The sequence below is a fragment of the Zootermopsis nevadensis genome, unplaced genomic scaffold (assembly GCF_977971745.1).
Source record: "Zootermopsis nevadensis isolate Lab colony 2312 unplaced genomic scaffold, Znev_1.0 Znev_ptg000010l, whole genome shotgun sequence".
Lineage (NCBI taxonomy): Eukaryota > Metazoa > Arthropoda > Insecta > Blattodea > Termopsidae > Zootermopsis > Zootermopsis nevadensis.
The window spans coordinates 16,611,981-16,631,252 of record NW_028259142.1 but is presented as its reverse complement, the minus strand read 5'-3'; the positions used below and the strand labels follow the sequence as shown (position 1 = coordinate 16,631,252).

Below are 19,272 nucleotides of genomic sequence, written 5' to 3'. Positions count from 1 at the left end.
GAATAATGGTAAGCAGACCCACTTTTGAGAAGAATATTTGCAAAGGTATGACTGAACAGATCAGAGGAAAATGACTGTCCAATTACGCACGTGGGCCTGTGTACACTCACCCCCACATTCATGCACACCGAGTTTAGTGGGCATCAGCTGATTTAGGATTTTTTTTTCAAAACTCACTGAAAACAGATCGAGATATTCGTCTCTAGTTCCGTGGTGTTGTCAAAGGAAACTTTTGGCGCGGATTTCCAAACGATTGAATATAAGACAAGAAACTCACTTCACTGTCCAATCCAAGTACGAAGAGCATGAGAAAGAATAAGACGGACCACAGCTGAGGTACAGGCAGTCGAAGTAGAGCCTCCGGGTAAGCAACAAAGGCTAGACCGGGCCCTTCCTTGACGACTTGTTCTATAGGCACTTGAAGGTCGTGAGCCATGGCTCCTAAGATGGAGAATGCGACCATTCCAGAGATGATACTGGTCAGTGTGTCCAGGACACTCACCACTAAGGCATCCCTGCAAGAAGGAACGAAGGCTCACATATCAACTGCGTAACGTAAAGTTATAGGTCAGCGTAAATACAGATGAAGTTTCCAGAACTTACCAGTGTTAAGAAACTTACTAATGGCGTTCTTTGGCATTCCGCACAGCCGATTGGCCTTAATAGCAATTTATTGCACACAGAGATCTCTCTATGGATATCAAATACCACAGACCCAGAGATAATTTTTCCACGTAGTTCTATTTTGTCACACATAATAGGCTACACCTCCGACACCAAATTTAATCGAAATTCGTTAAGTAGGTACGATGTTCCTTGCCTGTATACGTTGTTGCGGAAATCATTGTAGCTGCTGTACATGATGAGACCACCCATGGACACACTAAGAGAAAAGAACATCTGTCCTGCTGCTGCTTGCCAAACCTGCAACACGAGCACAGGTCGCAATTCATGTTCCTGCAACATGGGTGCGGTAATGCGGTCGGAACGTGAAGCTGACTAACATCCGTCTAGTTCCATGACGTAAGTATCTTCCACATTGCACTTGAACTTTAATGACAGTTCAGAAGGCATGATGATACTGGTCTAATATTACGAAGGATTGAATTTCGGGTGCTATCTATTTGGGGTACCAGGTTCAAATTCCGACAGCCACGAACTTCCTGTATTGGGGTTTTCTTATTTCATTTTCAGTCCCTCAAGTAACATTTACGCGATGACAATTTCCTTCTCTATCCCTCGATGTGATCATTAATTCTCACATTATATTCGAATATAAATAATACAAAATATACACGCAGCATCATTTAATAACCAATTAAACATTCAGCCAAATGTTTCATTACGTATAATGTGAAGCAAAGATAGGTCTCTCACTGAAAGAATCACAACTGTGGATAGAAACTGTTCTCCTGTAGTAATATAAGGTGGAATGGTAGTGAACCGTGCTGTGTTATATGGATTCTTTTTCCTACCTGAATGTCTAGTAGTTTTTCCCACGTAGGAGTAATGAAATACAAGATCCCTGTCAAGGAACCCTCTTGTAGCAGGCCTGTGACCAACAGGATGAATAAGATGACATACGGGAAGGTCGCGGCAAAGTACACCACCTTGAAGAACAGAAAACTGCCGTAAGTCACAGAGAAATGGGGAAAAACGGCAGTGACTCTGATCAACAAATTCTCTACTTGTATATACGCCGATGTTACATTAACGCTCTAACGGGGAACTCGTCATTTGACCACACCAAATTCAACCGACACTTTCACATCAAGTTCAACGTCCATGCACAATAACATAAAATTGAAGTTTCGTAAATTTTAATTTGTTTGTATTTGCTAGTGGATCCGCGCCCACTCGCTTAGCAACTACGAGGGGCTGTCATTCTGCCCATCCCTACTTCTTCGTCCTTCCACGCACTTCCTTCCCCCTATCTTCCAGATTCTGTGGCGAAAAACTAGGTAAACGAACAGAAAATAAATGTACGTAACTTAAAATCTTTCGCTCCAATCAATTGGATTTTAATATTTTGGCAAGACTCTGCCCTGCCATGGCCAAATATGGACTATTTTCTGTACTGCTCTTGGCAGTACAAGAGACTACTGGGCAGTACTGGGAGCTTAACTACACCCTAGTCTTACGCAGTTTCATTGAAAGCTTCTGGTCATTGCGTTACCGACCAGGGGATGGCGTCAGACGACTCAAAAAGTACATGTAAAAGTTAAAACTTTCGACATTTACGAAAATGTCGGACTTGAGATGGTAAGCTGCTTAAGAACATAAAGACTAAACCTCCTGGGTTGCCACCCCGTCATGAAGAAAAAACGGTGCTGAAGCGAGGTGTCGATACGTACCTTCCCCGAGGTCTTTATGCCTTTGACAAGGCACAACACCACGACCACCCAGGAGAAGAGCAGGCAAAGGGCAAGGTCCCACTTGATGGGGCCCACATTGTCGATCCCACTGGACAGATGCAGAACGTGCCGCCTGCAACGTGGCGTGGCACGACGTTAGGAATACAGCAGTTGAAGGCAAAGAAAGGAGAAACGATGGAAAAAGACAAGTGGAAGGAAAGGCAGAAACGAAATAACGACAAAAAGTAAACCGTGAGCTCTTTCTCAGGAGTGTAGTTGTCGGAGCGCGAATCGTGACCCTCTGAAGTCGAATAAGAGGAGGGGGGACAGTAGCGAGAGGCACAGAGAGATTAACAGGGTGGAACATACATTTTCGGCTATGAAAGTTACCAGGCAGTGCCCGCTCGTCCTTCTGGTAATCAAAAAAATCCTTAAAAATTCAGTTTTAAGTTCCTACGGCAACGAAATCACGCGTCTCCTTTTCAAAGATCAACTGATTTATATTGTTTAAGCAAATAATTGCCGTCTATTATGAAAATTATACGTAACCCACAATTACACTCTGTGGGGGAAAAACCAGAGTTACTCTTTATTAAAGGAGGTAGCATACAGTTGCCACTGGGCTTCAGAGCATTAAGATTTACCACCGCCTTCCAGAAAACGTGGAGTATTTATTACCTTCATCACGCCTTTATGGCACAGATGCTTAAGTAAGGGCGTAATTTTGATTGCTACACCCATTACTGAGAAATCAATAGGCTTAGTTGTATTTTTGTACAGGGGGATAGCTCACGGCAGAGAGGGGGGGGGGGGGGAAAGCTAGGGATAAGAATTATTGGCGCTAATGAAAACGTCGTAGGCGATATTCAAATCCACGATCCCACCGATTGCTCGGTCACAGACAGAAAAGGCCGCATGCGATAAATGCCTAAGTTCCGAAATTCCAAGTCCGAAAAATGAAGGAAACTGAGGTACACTTCATGCAGGCGTAGGAGAGGCGCGGAGGGAATCTTCTACATATTCTAGGACTCGGAAGTAGAAAAGAGTGAGTGAAGAACTTCCAAGTTCAGGCCGCTCTATCCCAGGGAAAGAACCGTCGGGTAACCGTTGACAAGGTGGGCGGACCCCTTTATCCGGGTACATGGAAGACAACATTGAATACACAGAAAGTCAATAATAATCACCAGCATTAATAGGGAATTAAAGCTAAGAGGTGCGGCGATTAATTAAGCTTATGAAGCAAATGTGTGTTATTCGTGACATATAATTTACTTTGATGAAAAGCCATAACTTTAAAGCCTGGGTTATAAACAGATGGCATGAGACTATTTTCACATCAAATCAAATACAAAAGTTGTTCACAGCAGCAGCAAAAGTTTCTCACGAGATATGTGAGAAAGGTTAAATGGGATTCGTAACATTCAGTCCACAGGAAAATCGATTCGGTCCCACCTCTTTACAGGTGAATTTTAATTTGCATGATAGAAATTGGCAGAAATTTGGAAAATGTTCGTTTTATAGGCAACTTACTCCCAATATTGCAGGCTGGCTGTTTCGGGGTTGGTGCTATTGCTTCCTATGCTTCGGTTGCCCCATGATGAGTTCCCTTCTTGACTCTGTGGGCAATAAAATAGAATGTTGATATTAATATTTAACGATTACACAAATATACAAATAGCACTGAACTAGTACACAAGATTTAAACACATGTCCCGTGAGCGACAACTATTTTTTAAAAAAACGCTATTTAGATAGAAGCAAAACTTTTGCAAACTACTCGGCGGGTGAGTCTTGGCCACGCCATGCTGAAAATATTTATCTCAGGTTTCAGTTTTGGACAGCAGTTCCGAGTCGAATAGTGACAGCTTAAGTACTTACCGCGCGCGACCCTCTGACGTAGCAGGTGGTCATGTCCGCCCACTCCGGGTCACACTTGCTCCAAGGGACTTCCGTAGCAAATGACGACACCATATAGTGCACAGTGTAGGACATTATGACGTTGTAGTAGATACATACGATCAAGGACACGGTCACCATAGCGCAGCCCACCCCTGAAACATCCAGGAGGATCGTTCTGGACATTCAGTCACAGTCTCCACAACATATGCCATGTAAAGAAGCTGCCTGCTATAAGCATTACTGTAATTGAACGGACAGTTAAAAATACACGTAAGACTCCCACAAGGCTGTCATGAGGATGAACGTTCTCTCTGTTCTCGCTTTACGAACAGCAAGAGTATGATGCTTCATCAACAACAAATCAAGTGGTTAATATTTCTGGACAGTAATACTCTCACACCAACTCTACCACTCCTTAAGCAACCAACGTTTGAGTTCTGTCTTCTGCTGTAATCTTCCTTCTACTCTCCCGCAGGCCAGTGGCCACGAACGTTTTGTATTTCTAACGCCCTGGTGTACGTTCCGCTAGCCGCAGATCGTCCCTTGCCATTCCCGTCGATCATCTAGCAAATGTTACCCAGTACTGTAAATTGCTGTGTTCTGGCTTGTGACACCATGTGGTCTTAAATGTGATAGGAGAAACGTATCGCTCCATTAGCTGTGAAGAATGCCACAACGGACATCTTCAACGCCGTGAGAATCTCCAAGATTCCAATGGCGACGACACACTGTCTAGTTTTACTGGGTGTACTGTTATTTAAAAGCAGCGCAGCCTTCTAAATGGAAAGTTATAAAAGTAGATGTAAGATTTATCGCGAATATAAACTCGCATTTTCATCAGCAGCGTACAACAAACGAATATAAATACAACCACATTATAAGCTTATAAAATGTTCCTCGTAAATTACACTTGTAAGTTAATACCAACCAGAACAAATGCCAAGTTTTCATTGCGTACCGGAAAATGAAATTTTGGATACATGTCTCTCAGCTGATTGGCTGTCATCATCAGCTTTGTAGCAGCCGATTTGTATCTTCAGTAATAAACATCAAGGTCAACGAGCGTACAAAGACGTGATGAAAGAATTTGGTACACGTGTAAGTTTTCTAATTAGAAGGCGTATTTCCACGTTCGTGCCACCTGCATCCACTCACCTTTCGCGATGGGGCAACAGTTCCAAAGGGCCACTGGGCCGACACCACCGAACTGACCCACTGCTAACTCTAGGAAGTACATGGGCTTCCCCGCCAGAACCAGCATGATGAGGTAAGGAATCAAGAAGGCACCTGTGGTCACAGATAACGCAGGCTTTAGGCACAACACATTTCGTGAAAAGGACGGTGGAAGAAATGAGACTGCAATCACTGACTCTATCATAATTCATATCATAAATACAAAGGAGAGGTGGGACAGACGCGTTATTAACAAGCACGTAGGCAACAGGACGACTGACAACGATGACCCGGAAAACAGAGCTTTAACAACAGACGCACGTGACAGGTGAAATGTCAACACGAGGTCAGCGATAGATGTGATTGCATCTCATTGACGACCGTATTTCCTATTTGCGAACGTTCCACGTTGTTCCGGTCCCATTTTAACGACGTCGGCCAAAGTTTCGTTTTCGCCCCTTGGTCAGAACTGCGACGCGTTTGAGTTGTCTCAGTAGATCCGCCGCATCTGCGGAGAACAGCGCAAGGATGAGGAAGAATTTCACGCTGTAATTATCGAACACTTCGGCCCAATGATCACCATTCCTGCTTCCTACAACACTAATTCCTGAATAACTTTTGTGGCTGAACAGCGTAGAAATCGATCAACTACCTCGTTAGGATTAACTTCAATTACCAGATCGAAAAGAGTAGGGCCGTTTCCTTTTACATGAAGGCGGAAACAGAGCCATCTTCTGAAATGTATAATAGATCTCCTTTATGCGTTCTTTACATTAAGGGCGCAAAGCAAAGCAAAATAGAAAGGTTATATCTTTGTTGGTCGGCATGCGTAACTGCCAAAACTACTGAACATATTTAAATTATATTTGGTGATCTACATTAAAAGTTGTCGAGCAAATGCAATTTTGTTCGTAGGCCTATCTATCAAATTTAAATTTAATCTACATTAAACTAAAATCGAACAAATCGACTTTCTCATAAACTGCTCAACCTAGAGGTGTCTACGTGACATATAATATAGAACTCACTGAGATTTCCAACTTTTATTCGCAATATTTTTCGACAAAGTGAATATTAATTTACAGGGAAAATTATTTGTGACTCTTAAATAGTGTGAACTTTGCAATAAATATTCGTATCTGAAACGTAACGGGCATGAACACCCCCATAAATAAAAGAAGTTAAATACGTAAATACAAATAAAGCAAGCATAAATACATTGAGGTGTAAGAAGGAAGAATAAACACGACGGCTTCATCTCATTTGTATGCAAAGTATGAATGGCAGTTATATTTAAATAAAGTACTCGTCACCAACCACTCAGTACACTTTTTGGTAAGAAATCCATAAACAGGGAAGATGAAAGGAATCAATACATAAACTTAAAAATCATTATATGAAAGAGGAAGTGTTAAATAATAAAACAAGAAATAAATAAAGAGAAACAGACATACAGGAGACAGGACTGTTTCCACGCAGCATTGCCCGCCCGGGACTCACGCAGATCTTGAAGCAAACCGCTGCGAGCCTGGATTTTTCTGTACTATAAGTGAGTTTTCCTTATTTTCATCACTGTTTTCGTTCTTCTTCATCTTTATTGAGGACGAGAAACGATCACAACAGTCTCCCCCTCCTCGCAAAATACCAACCACCTCACACACCCTAAAGTTCAGCTGAGGGTGAATATTATCGATCCGCACCCTCTACATCCCTGCTACAGGGCCAGCGTGCCGGAGCAGAAATTATCATTAACGAGCCAATTATAAACACTGTATTTCTGGGGGGGAAGCATTTTTAACCGAAGCACTGGAAATTTGTATAAAGCCATGCTAAGATAAGTGATAACGCCTAAGATGAGCTTCATATAATGTAGGATTCATATTTGACCAACTGAATCTGGTGCCTTCCGAATTCAAAGGACTTATACGCCATCAGACACAATCTATGTGTGTCTGATCCTTTGTGACCTTAATTTGGAGTTACAAAATACGTAGCCATGTTTTTAAAAGCTAAATCAATTCTGGGCTGTTATAACTTTTCTGAACGTGAACGTTGGGTTACTGACTGAAACACTGCGCTAAACCTGTGCAAGGCAAGGCAAGATGGTTTCCACAATCACCAATTAGTCAGTCGGGGACAGCATGTCGGAGGATGAGGTTACTGTTATAGGCACACTTACAATTTGTAAGCAGTTGTGTAAGCAAAACACTTCTGTTTACAAACATTAAAAGAAACAAGTTAGATATGTACACAATAACGTAATAATTCTGTCACGTTCGACAGAATTTGACCTATTTTCTGTAACCAAGGTAATAGTTGTTACCATGGTAACCACGGTAGCCTGGATATCCCCATCCAGTCACTCTGAAGAGCAGAAACGCGTGTGGGTTTACAGAAATGTACGTCTTTATATTTTGTGTTGCATGAAGAACAATCAGTAGCCATCATACAAATTACCCTGTCATCGATACACTAATCGATAACATGAAAACATTATTTTGAAGAGATGGAAAAAAGATTAGCAAGATTAAATCCCAGACTCCTCCGAAATTGAATTATCTAATTTAGAGGTACATGCTATAAAAATAAATTTATTAGCAAGTAAACTTAATACTACTGTGTTTAAACTGCATTTTTCCTTTTTTGCCTACTTTCTGTAAAGTCACAACATTAGTACTAGCGCGCACTAGCGTTTTTTCTGCCGCAGCGGTAAAACTACAGGAACGGTATATTCTTGTTACCTGTGTAAACGGACGGTGAAATGAACGCATTGTCTGCGTTTTCTTTTCAGTTAGGAGCTGGATATTGTGGAGATTTATACTGATGGGTGGAAATATGGGTTTGAAAAAAAAACCCTTCAAATAACCTTGAAAATTTTAAAAGCCCCTATTTGAAAAACACACGGACTATGGTCAGCCGGGTATTTACGGTTTGGGGGAAATAAGCGTGAAAATATATGACCTTGAGAATTTTAAAGACCCGTATCCCGAAAACTATTCGGCCGATCTCGTCGTGACTAACATATGACCTTGACCTATACATGACCACATTTTCACATGAGTATGGATAATCAGCTATTTTTCGTTCGGCAGATATAAGTATGATAATATATGACCTTGAGAATTTTAAAGACTCGTATCTCGGAAACTATTCGGCCGATCTCGTCGTGACTAACATATGACTTTGATCTATACATGGCCACATTTTGACATGAGTATGGATAATCAGCTATTTTTCGTTCGGCAGATATAAGTATGGTAATATATGACCTTGAAAATTTTAAAGACTCGTATCTCGGAAACTATTCGGCCGATCTCGTCGTAACTAACATATGACTTTGATCTATAGATGGCCACATTTTCACATGAGTATGGATAATCAGCTATTTTTCGTTCGGCAGATATAAGTATGATAATATATGACCTTGAGAATTTTAAAGACCCGTATCTCGCAAACTATTCGGCCGATCTCGTCGTGACTAACATATGACTTTGATCTATACATGGCCACATTTTGACATGAGTATGGATAATCAGCTATTTTTCGTTCGGCAGATATAAGTATGGTAATATATGACCTTGAGAATTTTAAAGACCCGTATCTCGCAAACTATTCGGCCGATCTCGTCGTGACTAACATATGACTTTGATCTATACATGGCCACATTTTGACATGAGTATGGATAATCAGGTATTTTTCGTTCGGCAGATATAAGTATGGTAATATATGACCTTGAAAATTTTAAAGACCCGTATCTCGCAAACTATTCGGCCGATCTCGTCGTGACTAACATATGACTTTGATCTACACATGGCCACATTTTGACATGAGTATGGATAATCAGCTATTTTTCGTTCAGCAGATATCAGTATGGTAATATATGACCTTGAAAATTTTGAAGTCCCGTATCTCGCAAATTACTCGGCCGATCTCGTCGTGACTAACATATGCCTTTGATATATAGATGGCCACATTTTCACATGAGTATGGATAATAAGCTATTTTTCGTTCGGCGGATATAAGTATGGTAATATATGACCTTGAAAATTTTAAAGACCCGTATCTCGCAAACTATTCGGCCGATCTCGTCGTGACTAACATATGACTTTGATCTATACATGGCCACATTTTCACATGAGTATGGATAATCAGCTATTTTTCGTTCGTGAGATATAAGTATGACAATATATGACCTTGAGAATTTTAAAGACTCGTATCTCGCAAACTATTCGGCCGACCTCGTCGTGACTAACATATGACTTTGATCTATACATGGCCACATTTTGAGATGAGTATGGACAATCAGCTATTTTTCCTTCGGCAGATATAAGTATGGTAATATATGACCTTGAACATTTTAAAGTCCCGTATCTCGCAAACTATTCGGCCGATCTCGTCGTGACTAACATATGACTTTGATCTATTCATGACCACATTTTGAGATGAGTATGGATAATCAGCTACTTTTCGTTCGGCAGGTATAAGTATGATAATATATGACCTTGAAAATTTTAAATATCCGTATCTCGCAAACTATTCGACCGATGTCGTTGCGATTACCATTTGACCTTGACCTATACATGACATCATTTTGACATGAGTATGGATAATCAGCTATTTTTCTTTCGGCAGATATAAGTATGGTAATATATGACCTTGAAAATTTTAAAGACCCGTATCTCGCAAACTATTCGGCCGATCTCGTCGTGACTAACATATGACTTTGATCTATTCATGACCACATTTTGAGATGAGTATGGATAATCAGCTATTTGTCGTTCGGCAGATATAAGTATGATAATATATGACCTTGAAAATTTTAAATACCCGTATCTCGCAAACTATTCGGCCGATCGCGTTGCGATTACCATTTGACCTTGACCTATACATGGCATCATTTTGACATGAGTATGGATAATCAGCTATTTGTCGTTCGGCAGATATAAGCATGATAATATAAGACCTTGAGAAATTACTTTGACCATTTTATCGTGACTTTCATATGACCTTAACCTATACGTGAGTTCACTTTGACCTGAGTATGGTCAAACAGGTATTCACCGTTTGGTAGAAAAAAGTGTTAAAAATATGACCTTGAGAATTTCAATTATCAATATCTGGGAAACTAAGGGGCCGATATTGTTCTGACTAACATATGACCTTTTCCTTTACCTGACCTCATTCTGACGTGAGTATGGTTAACCAGGTATTCACCGATTGGCGGTAAATAAGCGTGAAACATATGATCTTGAGAATTTCAAAGACCTCTCTCTGGCACATAACCTAATCTAATCCAACACACTGATCAGACATGACCTAATCTAAACTAATCTAAAACAATCCAACAACCCAAATCACCGTAACATAAAGTGACACGACACTGCCTAACAACCTAACCTAACCTAACCTAACCTAACCTAACCTAACTTAACCAAACCTAACCCAACCTAACCTAACCCAACCTAACCTAACCCAACCTAACGTAATCTAACCCAACTCAATAAAGGCACTCAGTATATATTGTGACCTATACATGACTTTGACACATCCATGACCTCTAAATGTTGTCTGCAATGGCACTCAGATCCGTACAGTTCTCTATGTATATGCGTGAGAAAATATTATTACGCATGACATTGAAAAAGTTTGACGCCTATTATTCTCAAACAGTTTGTGTGATCTTATCGTGGCCTTGCCATGTCCTTGACCCATCCGTGACCTCATTTTAACATGAGTAGTCAACCGGGTATTTACGGTTTGGGTTACAAACGCGTAAAACGATATGATCTTGAGAATATTAAAGACCCGTATCTGGCAAACTATTGGGCCGATCTTGTTCTGACTTCCATATGACGTTCACCTATACGTGCCTTTATTTTGACACGAGTATTGTATTCACCGTTTAGCAGAAATAAGTGTTTAAAGATATGACATTGAGAATGCTGGACCCTAACAAAACTACAAAAGCAACGAATAGAAGTAGCAGAGATGAAATTTTTAAGATTAACTGCAGGATATAAAAGAATAGATCATATAAGAAATGAAGATATTAGACGCGAACTAGGAACTTTTAACTTGCTGGATAAAATATGCGAACATCAAAGGAATTGGCTAATGCTAATAGAGAGAATGGAAGCCAATAGAATTCCACAAAAAATGTTTAAATACACACCTAAAGACAAACGAGGCACAGGCCGCCCACAAAAACGTTGGAATGACCAATTTTAACTGCACAGTACTGTACCCTATTTACTCGAACAGAAAATTCCTTGGAGACGGAACAGTCTATAATAGGCTAAACCATGGGGATGATGATGATTAACAGCCCGATAAATTTCAACACTAGTGGGTTATTTTCAGGGGCTTATCTGGATTAAAACACAAGATTGGAAAGGTGAAATGTCTGGAGTAGAGTGACATTCCAAAAGTGTTCTTCATGCAGTATCACATAGGTAATGGTTTCACTAATGTGATCTGAGGCCAGTGCTGCGTCTTGAGTCGTTTTTGCACAAAGTCATTTTAATGTAGTTGCTGCGTAACAACTGGACCTCCGGTTTCATTGTTGCGGAAAACAAGTCAGACAGACAGACAAGACATGGGTGGGCCCATAATGTGTTCCTCGCTTAGGCTAGGGTGGGTGTGAAGAATGGTCCATAATGTTGCCTATTTTTCAACCAAAAGATGAGTCTGAAGATAACCCAGAATAATTTAATCGTGTTGTTATATTATTAAAACATGTCTTGTTTATTATACGTAAACTGTACTTTGTACAGGGCCTATGCACAGACGGGCCTAGAAGTTTCAAGTTGGCAAGGACACACATCCTTCCAAATTCTTCAGCATTCATCCATCAATCATGATCACATTCCCATGTCTCGTACAATGCTATGTTAACTGTACAGCTGAAACAGTGTCCACAATAAAATAAGAATGAATCAACAAGTCTGTTCCAACATATTTTCATGGCAAAACACAAAGCTGGTGTAACTTACCGCCGCCATTCTGGTAGGCGAGGTAAGGGAATCGCCATACGTTGCCTATGCCGACGGAAAGTCCGACGCAGGAGAGCAGGAACTCCCAGCGGGAACCCCAGTTGCCGCGCTCAGCCACCGAGGCCAGCGAGGGCCGACGGATGGCAGCGTCTATCCCACGGTCCAGCACTGATTCGCGGCGCGCCACGATGTGGGCCGAGAAACGGCGCGTTGGGCGATCGCCCGGGCGGTGGCGTTCTCGCTCCCTCAGGGAGCCTCCCCTGGGAGGGGTCATGGGGTTTCCTGCAAAAAGAGTTGATCCTAAATTTTTGCTGAGAAATGTATTTCGACGGCAGTACGAAGGTAAACACTTGTCTATTTATTGTTTATTTAACGACTTTCTCAGGAGCCAAGTCAAGAAGGATGGAAACGCATAATGTGGACCTTCATCATCTGTACTCTTCGCCAAATATTATTCATTATGTTAACTCAAGAAGGGTGAGGACACACATAAAAAGGTAGTTACAAATTTAAGACACTGGTTGATAAAGCTTATGGGGATACACTTCTTAGATACTTATCCATACTGTAGATGGGATAATAATATTAAAATGGATCTTAGAAAAACATGGTGTGAAGGCGGAAGCTAGATTGAACTGGCTGGAATATGGACCAATGGCAGGCCTTCGTGAAGAAAGTGACAAACCTGTGGGATGCAGCCCATCAAAAATTAGCTGCTCAAGAAGATACTCTACGATGCAGTAAGTAATTCTTAGAACGTTCAAAGCGAGTGCAGGAGTTGGATAGACAAATATCCCGCGTTAGCCAACATTCTTTCTCGCATGTAACGGGGTGTAACAAGTTAAAATGACACAGGTGTTCATTTTAAATGCCTTGCTCTAAAGTTTATATAAACGGGATGCCGAGTGAGAACTGCAGGAGGAAATTATTGAGAAAAAATAAAAAGTAACAAGAAATTCAGAGAAAAAGAAACAAAGGGAAGAAGGAAGAAAAATTAATTAACTGAACATAGGAAGGCAGTAATAATGTACACAAAATAATTGTAATTGGAAAGGATAGTAATACAAGACTGTCATCTTCATTAAAGTTACATTCAGAACCGAGTCATGCTTATAAGCATCAAACGGATTTTAAAGTAAAAGTGTTATGTAAGACATGTACGAGTGAGTGTCAGCCCCTGTTCCCTGCTTTACTACTTAAATTAAAAAGTCCAATGTAACAATTGCAGTAACTGAATTATTCTCATCACACTTCAGAAAATATCACAAAAAGTGAGCTACACGCCTCAATGCAGAGAAGGAGAAGTTGCCGCACTAGCAAGGCGTACTGTACTCGGAAAGAAATCAATGCCACGACCCTGTTCTTGTTGAGCCTCTACTACAAGAATGTTTAACCATGCAATTTATGCTTAAAGACACATTCTTCTGTTAAACGTCATAACTAGTTAAAGTTACATGATGAGATAAGGCGGAAGACGTTTCTTTCAATAATTCTCTCAAGAGGAAAATTAACTCGGTTTCTAAAGCAAAGTGGCTCTTAACGAGATATATTCGTACATAACATAGAAACTGTTAATATATATGATACAATATGTTCATCAATTAAAACACTAGAAAGACCAGTGCTGCAACATGGGCGGAAAATGTAGCGCTGCTGTCATATCTTCATTTTCGCATCAGAAAGCGATGCCTGCGGTCGCAAGCTCAAACGGTCAGTTCACACCAGCGAACAGCCAAGAACGTCATTACAGTTTAACAGAACCCGCAAGCAAAACAATCGGCAAATTCCTGGCCAACTCTCGGCTGTCGGCCAATGCCGTTTCGAGGTTGACGGCGCTGGGCGCTGATACGAAACATAATCAAATCCCGGCGGAAATGTAAAACTAATTAACTGCTGTCGCGCTCTGAAGACCCAACGCCATTGCTTGTATGAGGAAGGAATGTATGTACCGGCTTCATGAACTGCATAATGATTTGTTGTCAGGGGACGAAAACTGATGACAAGCTGCACAAAGAGTCCCCTCCCCTGCCCTCTCTCGCCCCTAAAGAGCCCAAGTACGAACGGAAACAGACACTACTGATCTCAAGGAAATGGGCAATCTCTGCTCAGATATGTACGTAGTGAGCCCGAAAGTACACCTAGCAAAATACAGTCTTAGTAATTGTTAACGCAGGTAGTACATTAGGTGCCACTTTAAGAAGTCCCTTAACATCTCCACAACCTCTTAAGCCTAATTTAAACAATTGTATTCCCATCTCTGAACCTCAAGTAGTCTTTCTATAAAGAAATATTCCCACAAAACATGTGTGCCACTTTCTGTTTCCCCACTCCATTCGTCTTACAATTTCAAGTCGCCTCACCATCCTCCACTTCGGTATCCCAATATTAAAAACAAAATATTAAAATATCCGTTACATAATATATTCAGTTAGCAACTCATTTTACTTCCCTGCATTTTTCATTTCTAAAGACTTCCCACTTAAATTCTTCAGTTTGTTACGAAGTTCTTTAACGAAGTTATTTCTATTGCAAAGTTTGCAGTCTTGAATAATAAGATGAAATAATTATCATGGATGGTGATACAAGGCAATGATCTGGTAGGGGACAGTCGTAGCGTATTTCGAAGTACTATACCGACATTAGCCTGGAGATACTGAGGAAAGCCACGGATAAATCGTCCAGTATAGCCAATAATCTGGACAAGATTCTAACAGAGCATCTCCGGTATATAAGTCTACGGCATCGCGTTTCAATTTGTGGTCTTCCTCAGAATAAGAAATAATGTCGTTGTTTACACATCTTAAACTTTAATGTTAAACTAACAAACTGAGCATTTCACGGCGGATAATGATAGTCCTTGAAACAAGACAAGGCTCTGAGTGGAGCCAGACTGCTAGGATTATTTCTACGTCACTTGCTCCCCCCCCCCCCCCACCACCCTCTGTTCCCACAATGACGATCGTCTTCTGTTGATTGTCAATGCTACTTTCCTATTTGATTAAGGTCGCTTTGAAATTTGGAGATTGCAGGGGGCAACATCAAACTGCATCTATTTCAGTCCTTACTTTTCATAACCAATGCCTTGGATATGGAAGTGATAGAGATTTAACTAAATCTTGTAATCTTGTACTAAAAGTAACTGCAGTGAAGACCCAACGCAGTTCCACTTCTGACACTCAAAAATAACAAACCACCGTCCCCTGCTCTATGTACGAAGCAAGAGAGAAATAAAGGAAGGAAGGAATAAACATGGAAGTAAGAACGGAAGATGAAAATTTACTGTTATCCTTCTGGAAATCAATTCACTGAAATGTACTGTTCATTGCTGTACAACTGTAACCGCGCTTGCAAAAACGAAGCCAAAACCTGCGCCTTGCGGAAAAGCCTTTTGTCTGAATGTGGTGGGGCTGCATTGAAAATCGATGTCACTCCACAACCAGAAGAAGCGGCAGCCCTTACAAAAGGAACCTGATGATAAGAAGAGTCAACACTCCGCACCTTCCTTCTTTACAATTCTAAGCTTCAGTCGGTCTGTCAACTTGGACATTCTAGTATCCATATTGTGCTTTACGTCTCCCAGAGTGTACCGCCCGCTCCAGTATGGAGGACCAAAGCTGAAACTGGTTCGCAGATCCCTGGATGCATGAAAGGGTAAGCGAATAAACAGATAGATGGAAAGGTAAATAGATTTAATGATGAACGTATAGACCAATTGTTCTGTACCCCCAATTTGCGGGCAGCGATCCGTCAATGTGTTTTGCGACGCCCACGAACATTTACTCTGACAAAAAATAGTCACCGTATACGGAATCTTGTCAATACGTCAATATTTGCCAGTTACTATGCAACTGTTCGGCTTAATGAAAAACGTTAAGATCAAGATCTACGACGCGTCTTACTGACGAACACTTGGAGGGACGCAAGAGATTCACAGAAACAATATTATTTAAGCTAGAACAGTGTTAAATATCTGACTGATGACTGATTTAATGAAAACACTGTTAACGACTAATAAAGACAAGTTGCCTTAAGCAACTTTTCCGGAACGGGCCAATGGGCCCAATCCCTGTAGTAGATGATGATGATGATGATGATGATGACTGTTAACATGTATAAAGGATTTTTAATAAATTTATATAAAGTATATATTGTCGTCATTCATAACTTGATGGCCTGCGTGTCGATAACTGAGAGGAATACAAACCCATGTCTTAAGATGGTTGAGAACCCCTCGAATAGACAGAAGGGAGATGGGTGTATATGCACACAGGTAGGTAGATGGGTGGATGGTAATAACTGGGTAGACGCACAGGCGGACTGATGGGTGTAAACAAATTGGAGTAATGTCTATACATATAAGAAATAGGGTCGACTGTTGTGTCAGAGAAGACAATGGCAAGAGTACGAAATCTGTTTTGGCCTTTCCACTTGACAGGGACTTACCCCAGAGGTTGGCATGCCGGGTCTTGGCTATGTCAAGCGTACTGTATGTTAAATTGTATCACACAATTCTCAGGCATTAAAAAGTTAAACTAATATCAGAAATTTCGCATGAAGGTAGGCCTATTACTCAGTTTCAAAATTAATATGCGTTCTTAAAATTAGGCAGGATCCACGACGAAGCAAGTAGCAACAAGCAACAGACGATTTTCGACAAATGTTGTTTGCAGAAATAACATGTACATGAAGAGCTCACAGCGGAACGACTACGATATCGATTTTAAAATTTCCGTACAGTGACAGGCGATATGCATCGAAAACAACTTTTATGCTATATCGCTGAGTGAATTATATCGCTTCTCACTGTGAAGGAGATTGTCTGTAATGGTTTATTTCATCATCCAGTGAATCGTCATGTTCGAAGCTCATCGCAGTAGGTAGTAACAAGGCCCCTGAAGAACAACTATTACGTTGGTACAAATTATAATGATAATTTCATTCATAGACATTTTTACAATTTAGTATTGGTGTGAGCTCGTAGTGGACAGGTCATGCTTGTTCGCTGGTCATCATGTTTCATATACGTACCTACCCATACGATTTCGACCAGGTTTTGTACTGGGGTCTACACCGAAAGTTGTCGTGCTGATTCAGTATTGGTTAGTGTCGATCAAATGTGATTCCTGATTTATATGTGTTAAAACACAATCTTGTATCAACTAGCTAAAAGAGGAAGGTTCATCGTGCAGAAAACATATAAATGACATAAAATATAAATATATAACCTACAGCTTTTATCTGAAAATTTTTAGTCCGGGGTACGTTCAACGAAATATGACAATGGAGTAATAACTGTAACGCTGATGAGCTCTGTAACAACAGATCTGTATCTGCAATAAATAAAAATCAGATCTAATGAGGCAGTATTTTGTGAAGAGACTGTAAATAAGAAACAAGCCTATGTATACGTCACACTTGTTTCTGTATAAACCATATTGGACTCTCGGTATAGATAAAAGAGTTTAATGAATGCACACTGCACCAGAACTGCTTGTTTATTTCCTTTGTGTCAATATCACTGTTTCGTCATCGCATGCCTACAACATTGCGGGAACTGGCATTCCTTTGTTCTTCCTTCATTGTTCCTTTTATTATGCCAATGGAATGTTTAAATTAGTTAAATGTTTGTTATTTTTAAGTTCCATATTTACACTTAAAGAAACATGGAGACGATGCGCAACGTCTTACGCCGTCCCGTACAAAGTGCAGTGTGCTGAAGTAAGACGTCTTTCGTCGTAATGGCTTGTGTACAGTTCGTTAATCCACATGAGTGAGTTTTCTTAAGTTTAAACGAAACGATGCACTTGTCGACAAACGTAACACGTGCAGCAATACGACGTGACATTATAATGTACGAAGTTTAACACTTGCTTAACACTTCAGAGCCCAGCGATAAACATATATACCACCTGCTTTAACAATCAACAACTCATTCAGCTTATATTTATTGGTTTTATATGATTCTCAATCAACACCGATCGTTTTCTTAAATAGTATTAACTACCCGAACCTTGTAATGGAAAACTTTTCTTTGTGATATGGACTGAATTCAGATATTAATATATGAACTTCGGCCCTAAAAGTTTGAGAGATCTCCTGGCACCCACGTTCCTTAAAATGCTTCAATCTAAGCCTATAATAAAGCTATAAGTAACTCAATGTTTATTACCATCTTTTGAACTTGTTACATAATCGTTCGAATCCTTCAGATGTAACTATAAATTAGTGACACAATTCAGTGATCAATCGCTATATGTAACTGCTACTAACAGCTGAAGGGACCACATTGACAGACCCAGACGCAAACGCGAGAGCAATATTAAAATTAATTACATCTTAAAAACAAATAGGGGTTGAGGATATGGACTTCATTCCTTTACCTAGCTTAGGGTTAGGGTTCTTATAAACTCGGCAAGGAATCTGGATTACTGCGTTATTGGACTTTGTCCATAGTCTGGCATTCTAAAAACACACAACATGTCGAAGACCTGATGTCTTCGTCATCAGGTGTAAGGAATAGGAGTACCTATTCTCTTTGGACCATTAGAAAGAGCTAACTTCAACCAGCAATCCAGACTGTAATACACGATCATCAGAACCCTTTAGAATCGAACGGAAAGGAATATTATGGTTCCTTAAAATACGGTCAATTTCTCGGCTAGCTAAGCGACTCTCGCCTTCTTAAGAAGAAGTCTGCTTCATGCAGTTAGCGACATATTTTGTACGTATTCAAAAGATGAATTGCCATGCAAGATTTCATCAATGTCGACTTCGAGCGGTCACTTGTTTTGTTTTGCATTATAACAAGAAATTAAGTCCTAAGATTTTACAGCTGATTAAAATTAGAAAATAAG

The 19,272-nt window shown here is 40.4% G+C and overlaps 1 protein-coding gene across 4 annotated transcripts in view; it reads right to left on the bottom strand.

Moving 5' to 3' along the window:
- The window catches only part of LOC110830297 (sodium-dependent proline transporter), a 49,853-nt gene that overhangs the window by 8,635 nt on the left and 21,946 nt on the right, over positions 1-19,272 (bottom strand). For all 4 annotated transcript variants that reach the window (XM_087346610.1, XM_087346611.1, XM_087346613.1 and 1 more), the window contains 8 exons: positions 12,419-12,700; positions 5,409-5,540; positions 4,233-4,405; positions 3,885-3,970; positions 2,355-2,487; positions 1,476-1,610; positions 821-924; positions 278-515 (listed from right to left, as the gene is read on the bottom strand). In XM_087346610.1, coding sequence (XP_087202736.1) covers positions 278-515; positions 821-924; positions 1,476-1,610; positions 2,355-2,487; positions 3,885-3,970; positions 4,233-4,405; positions 5,409-5,540; positions 12,419-12,700 — 1,283 coding nt within the window. The remainder of the gene's footprint in view (positions 1-277; positions 516-820; positions 925-1,475; positions 1,611-2,354; positions 2,488-3,884; positions 3,971-4,232; positions 4,406-5,408; positions 5,541-12,418; positions 12,701-19,272) is intronic.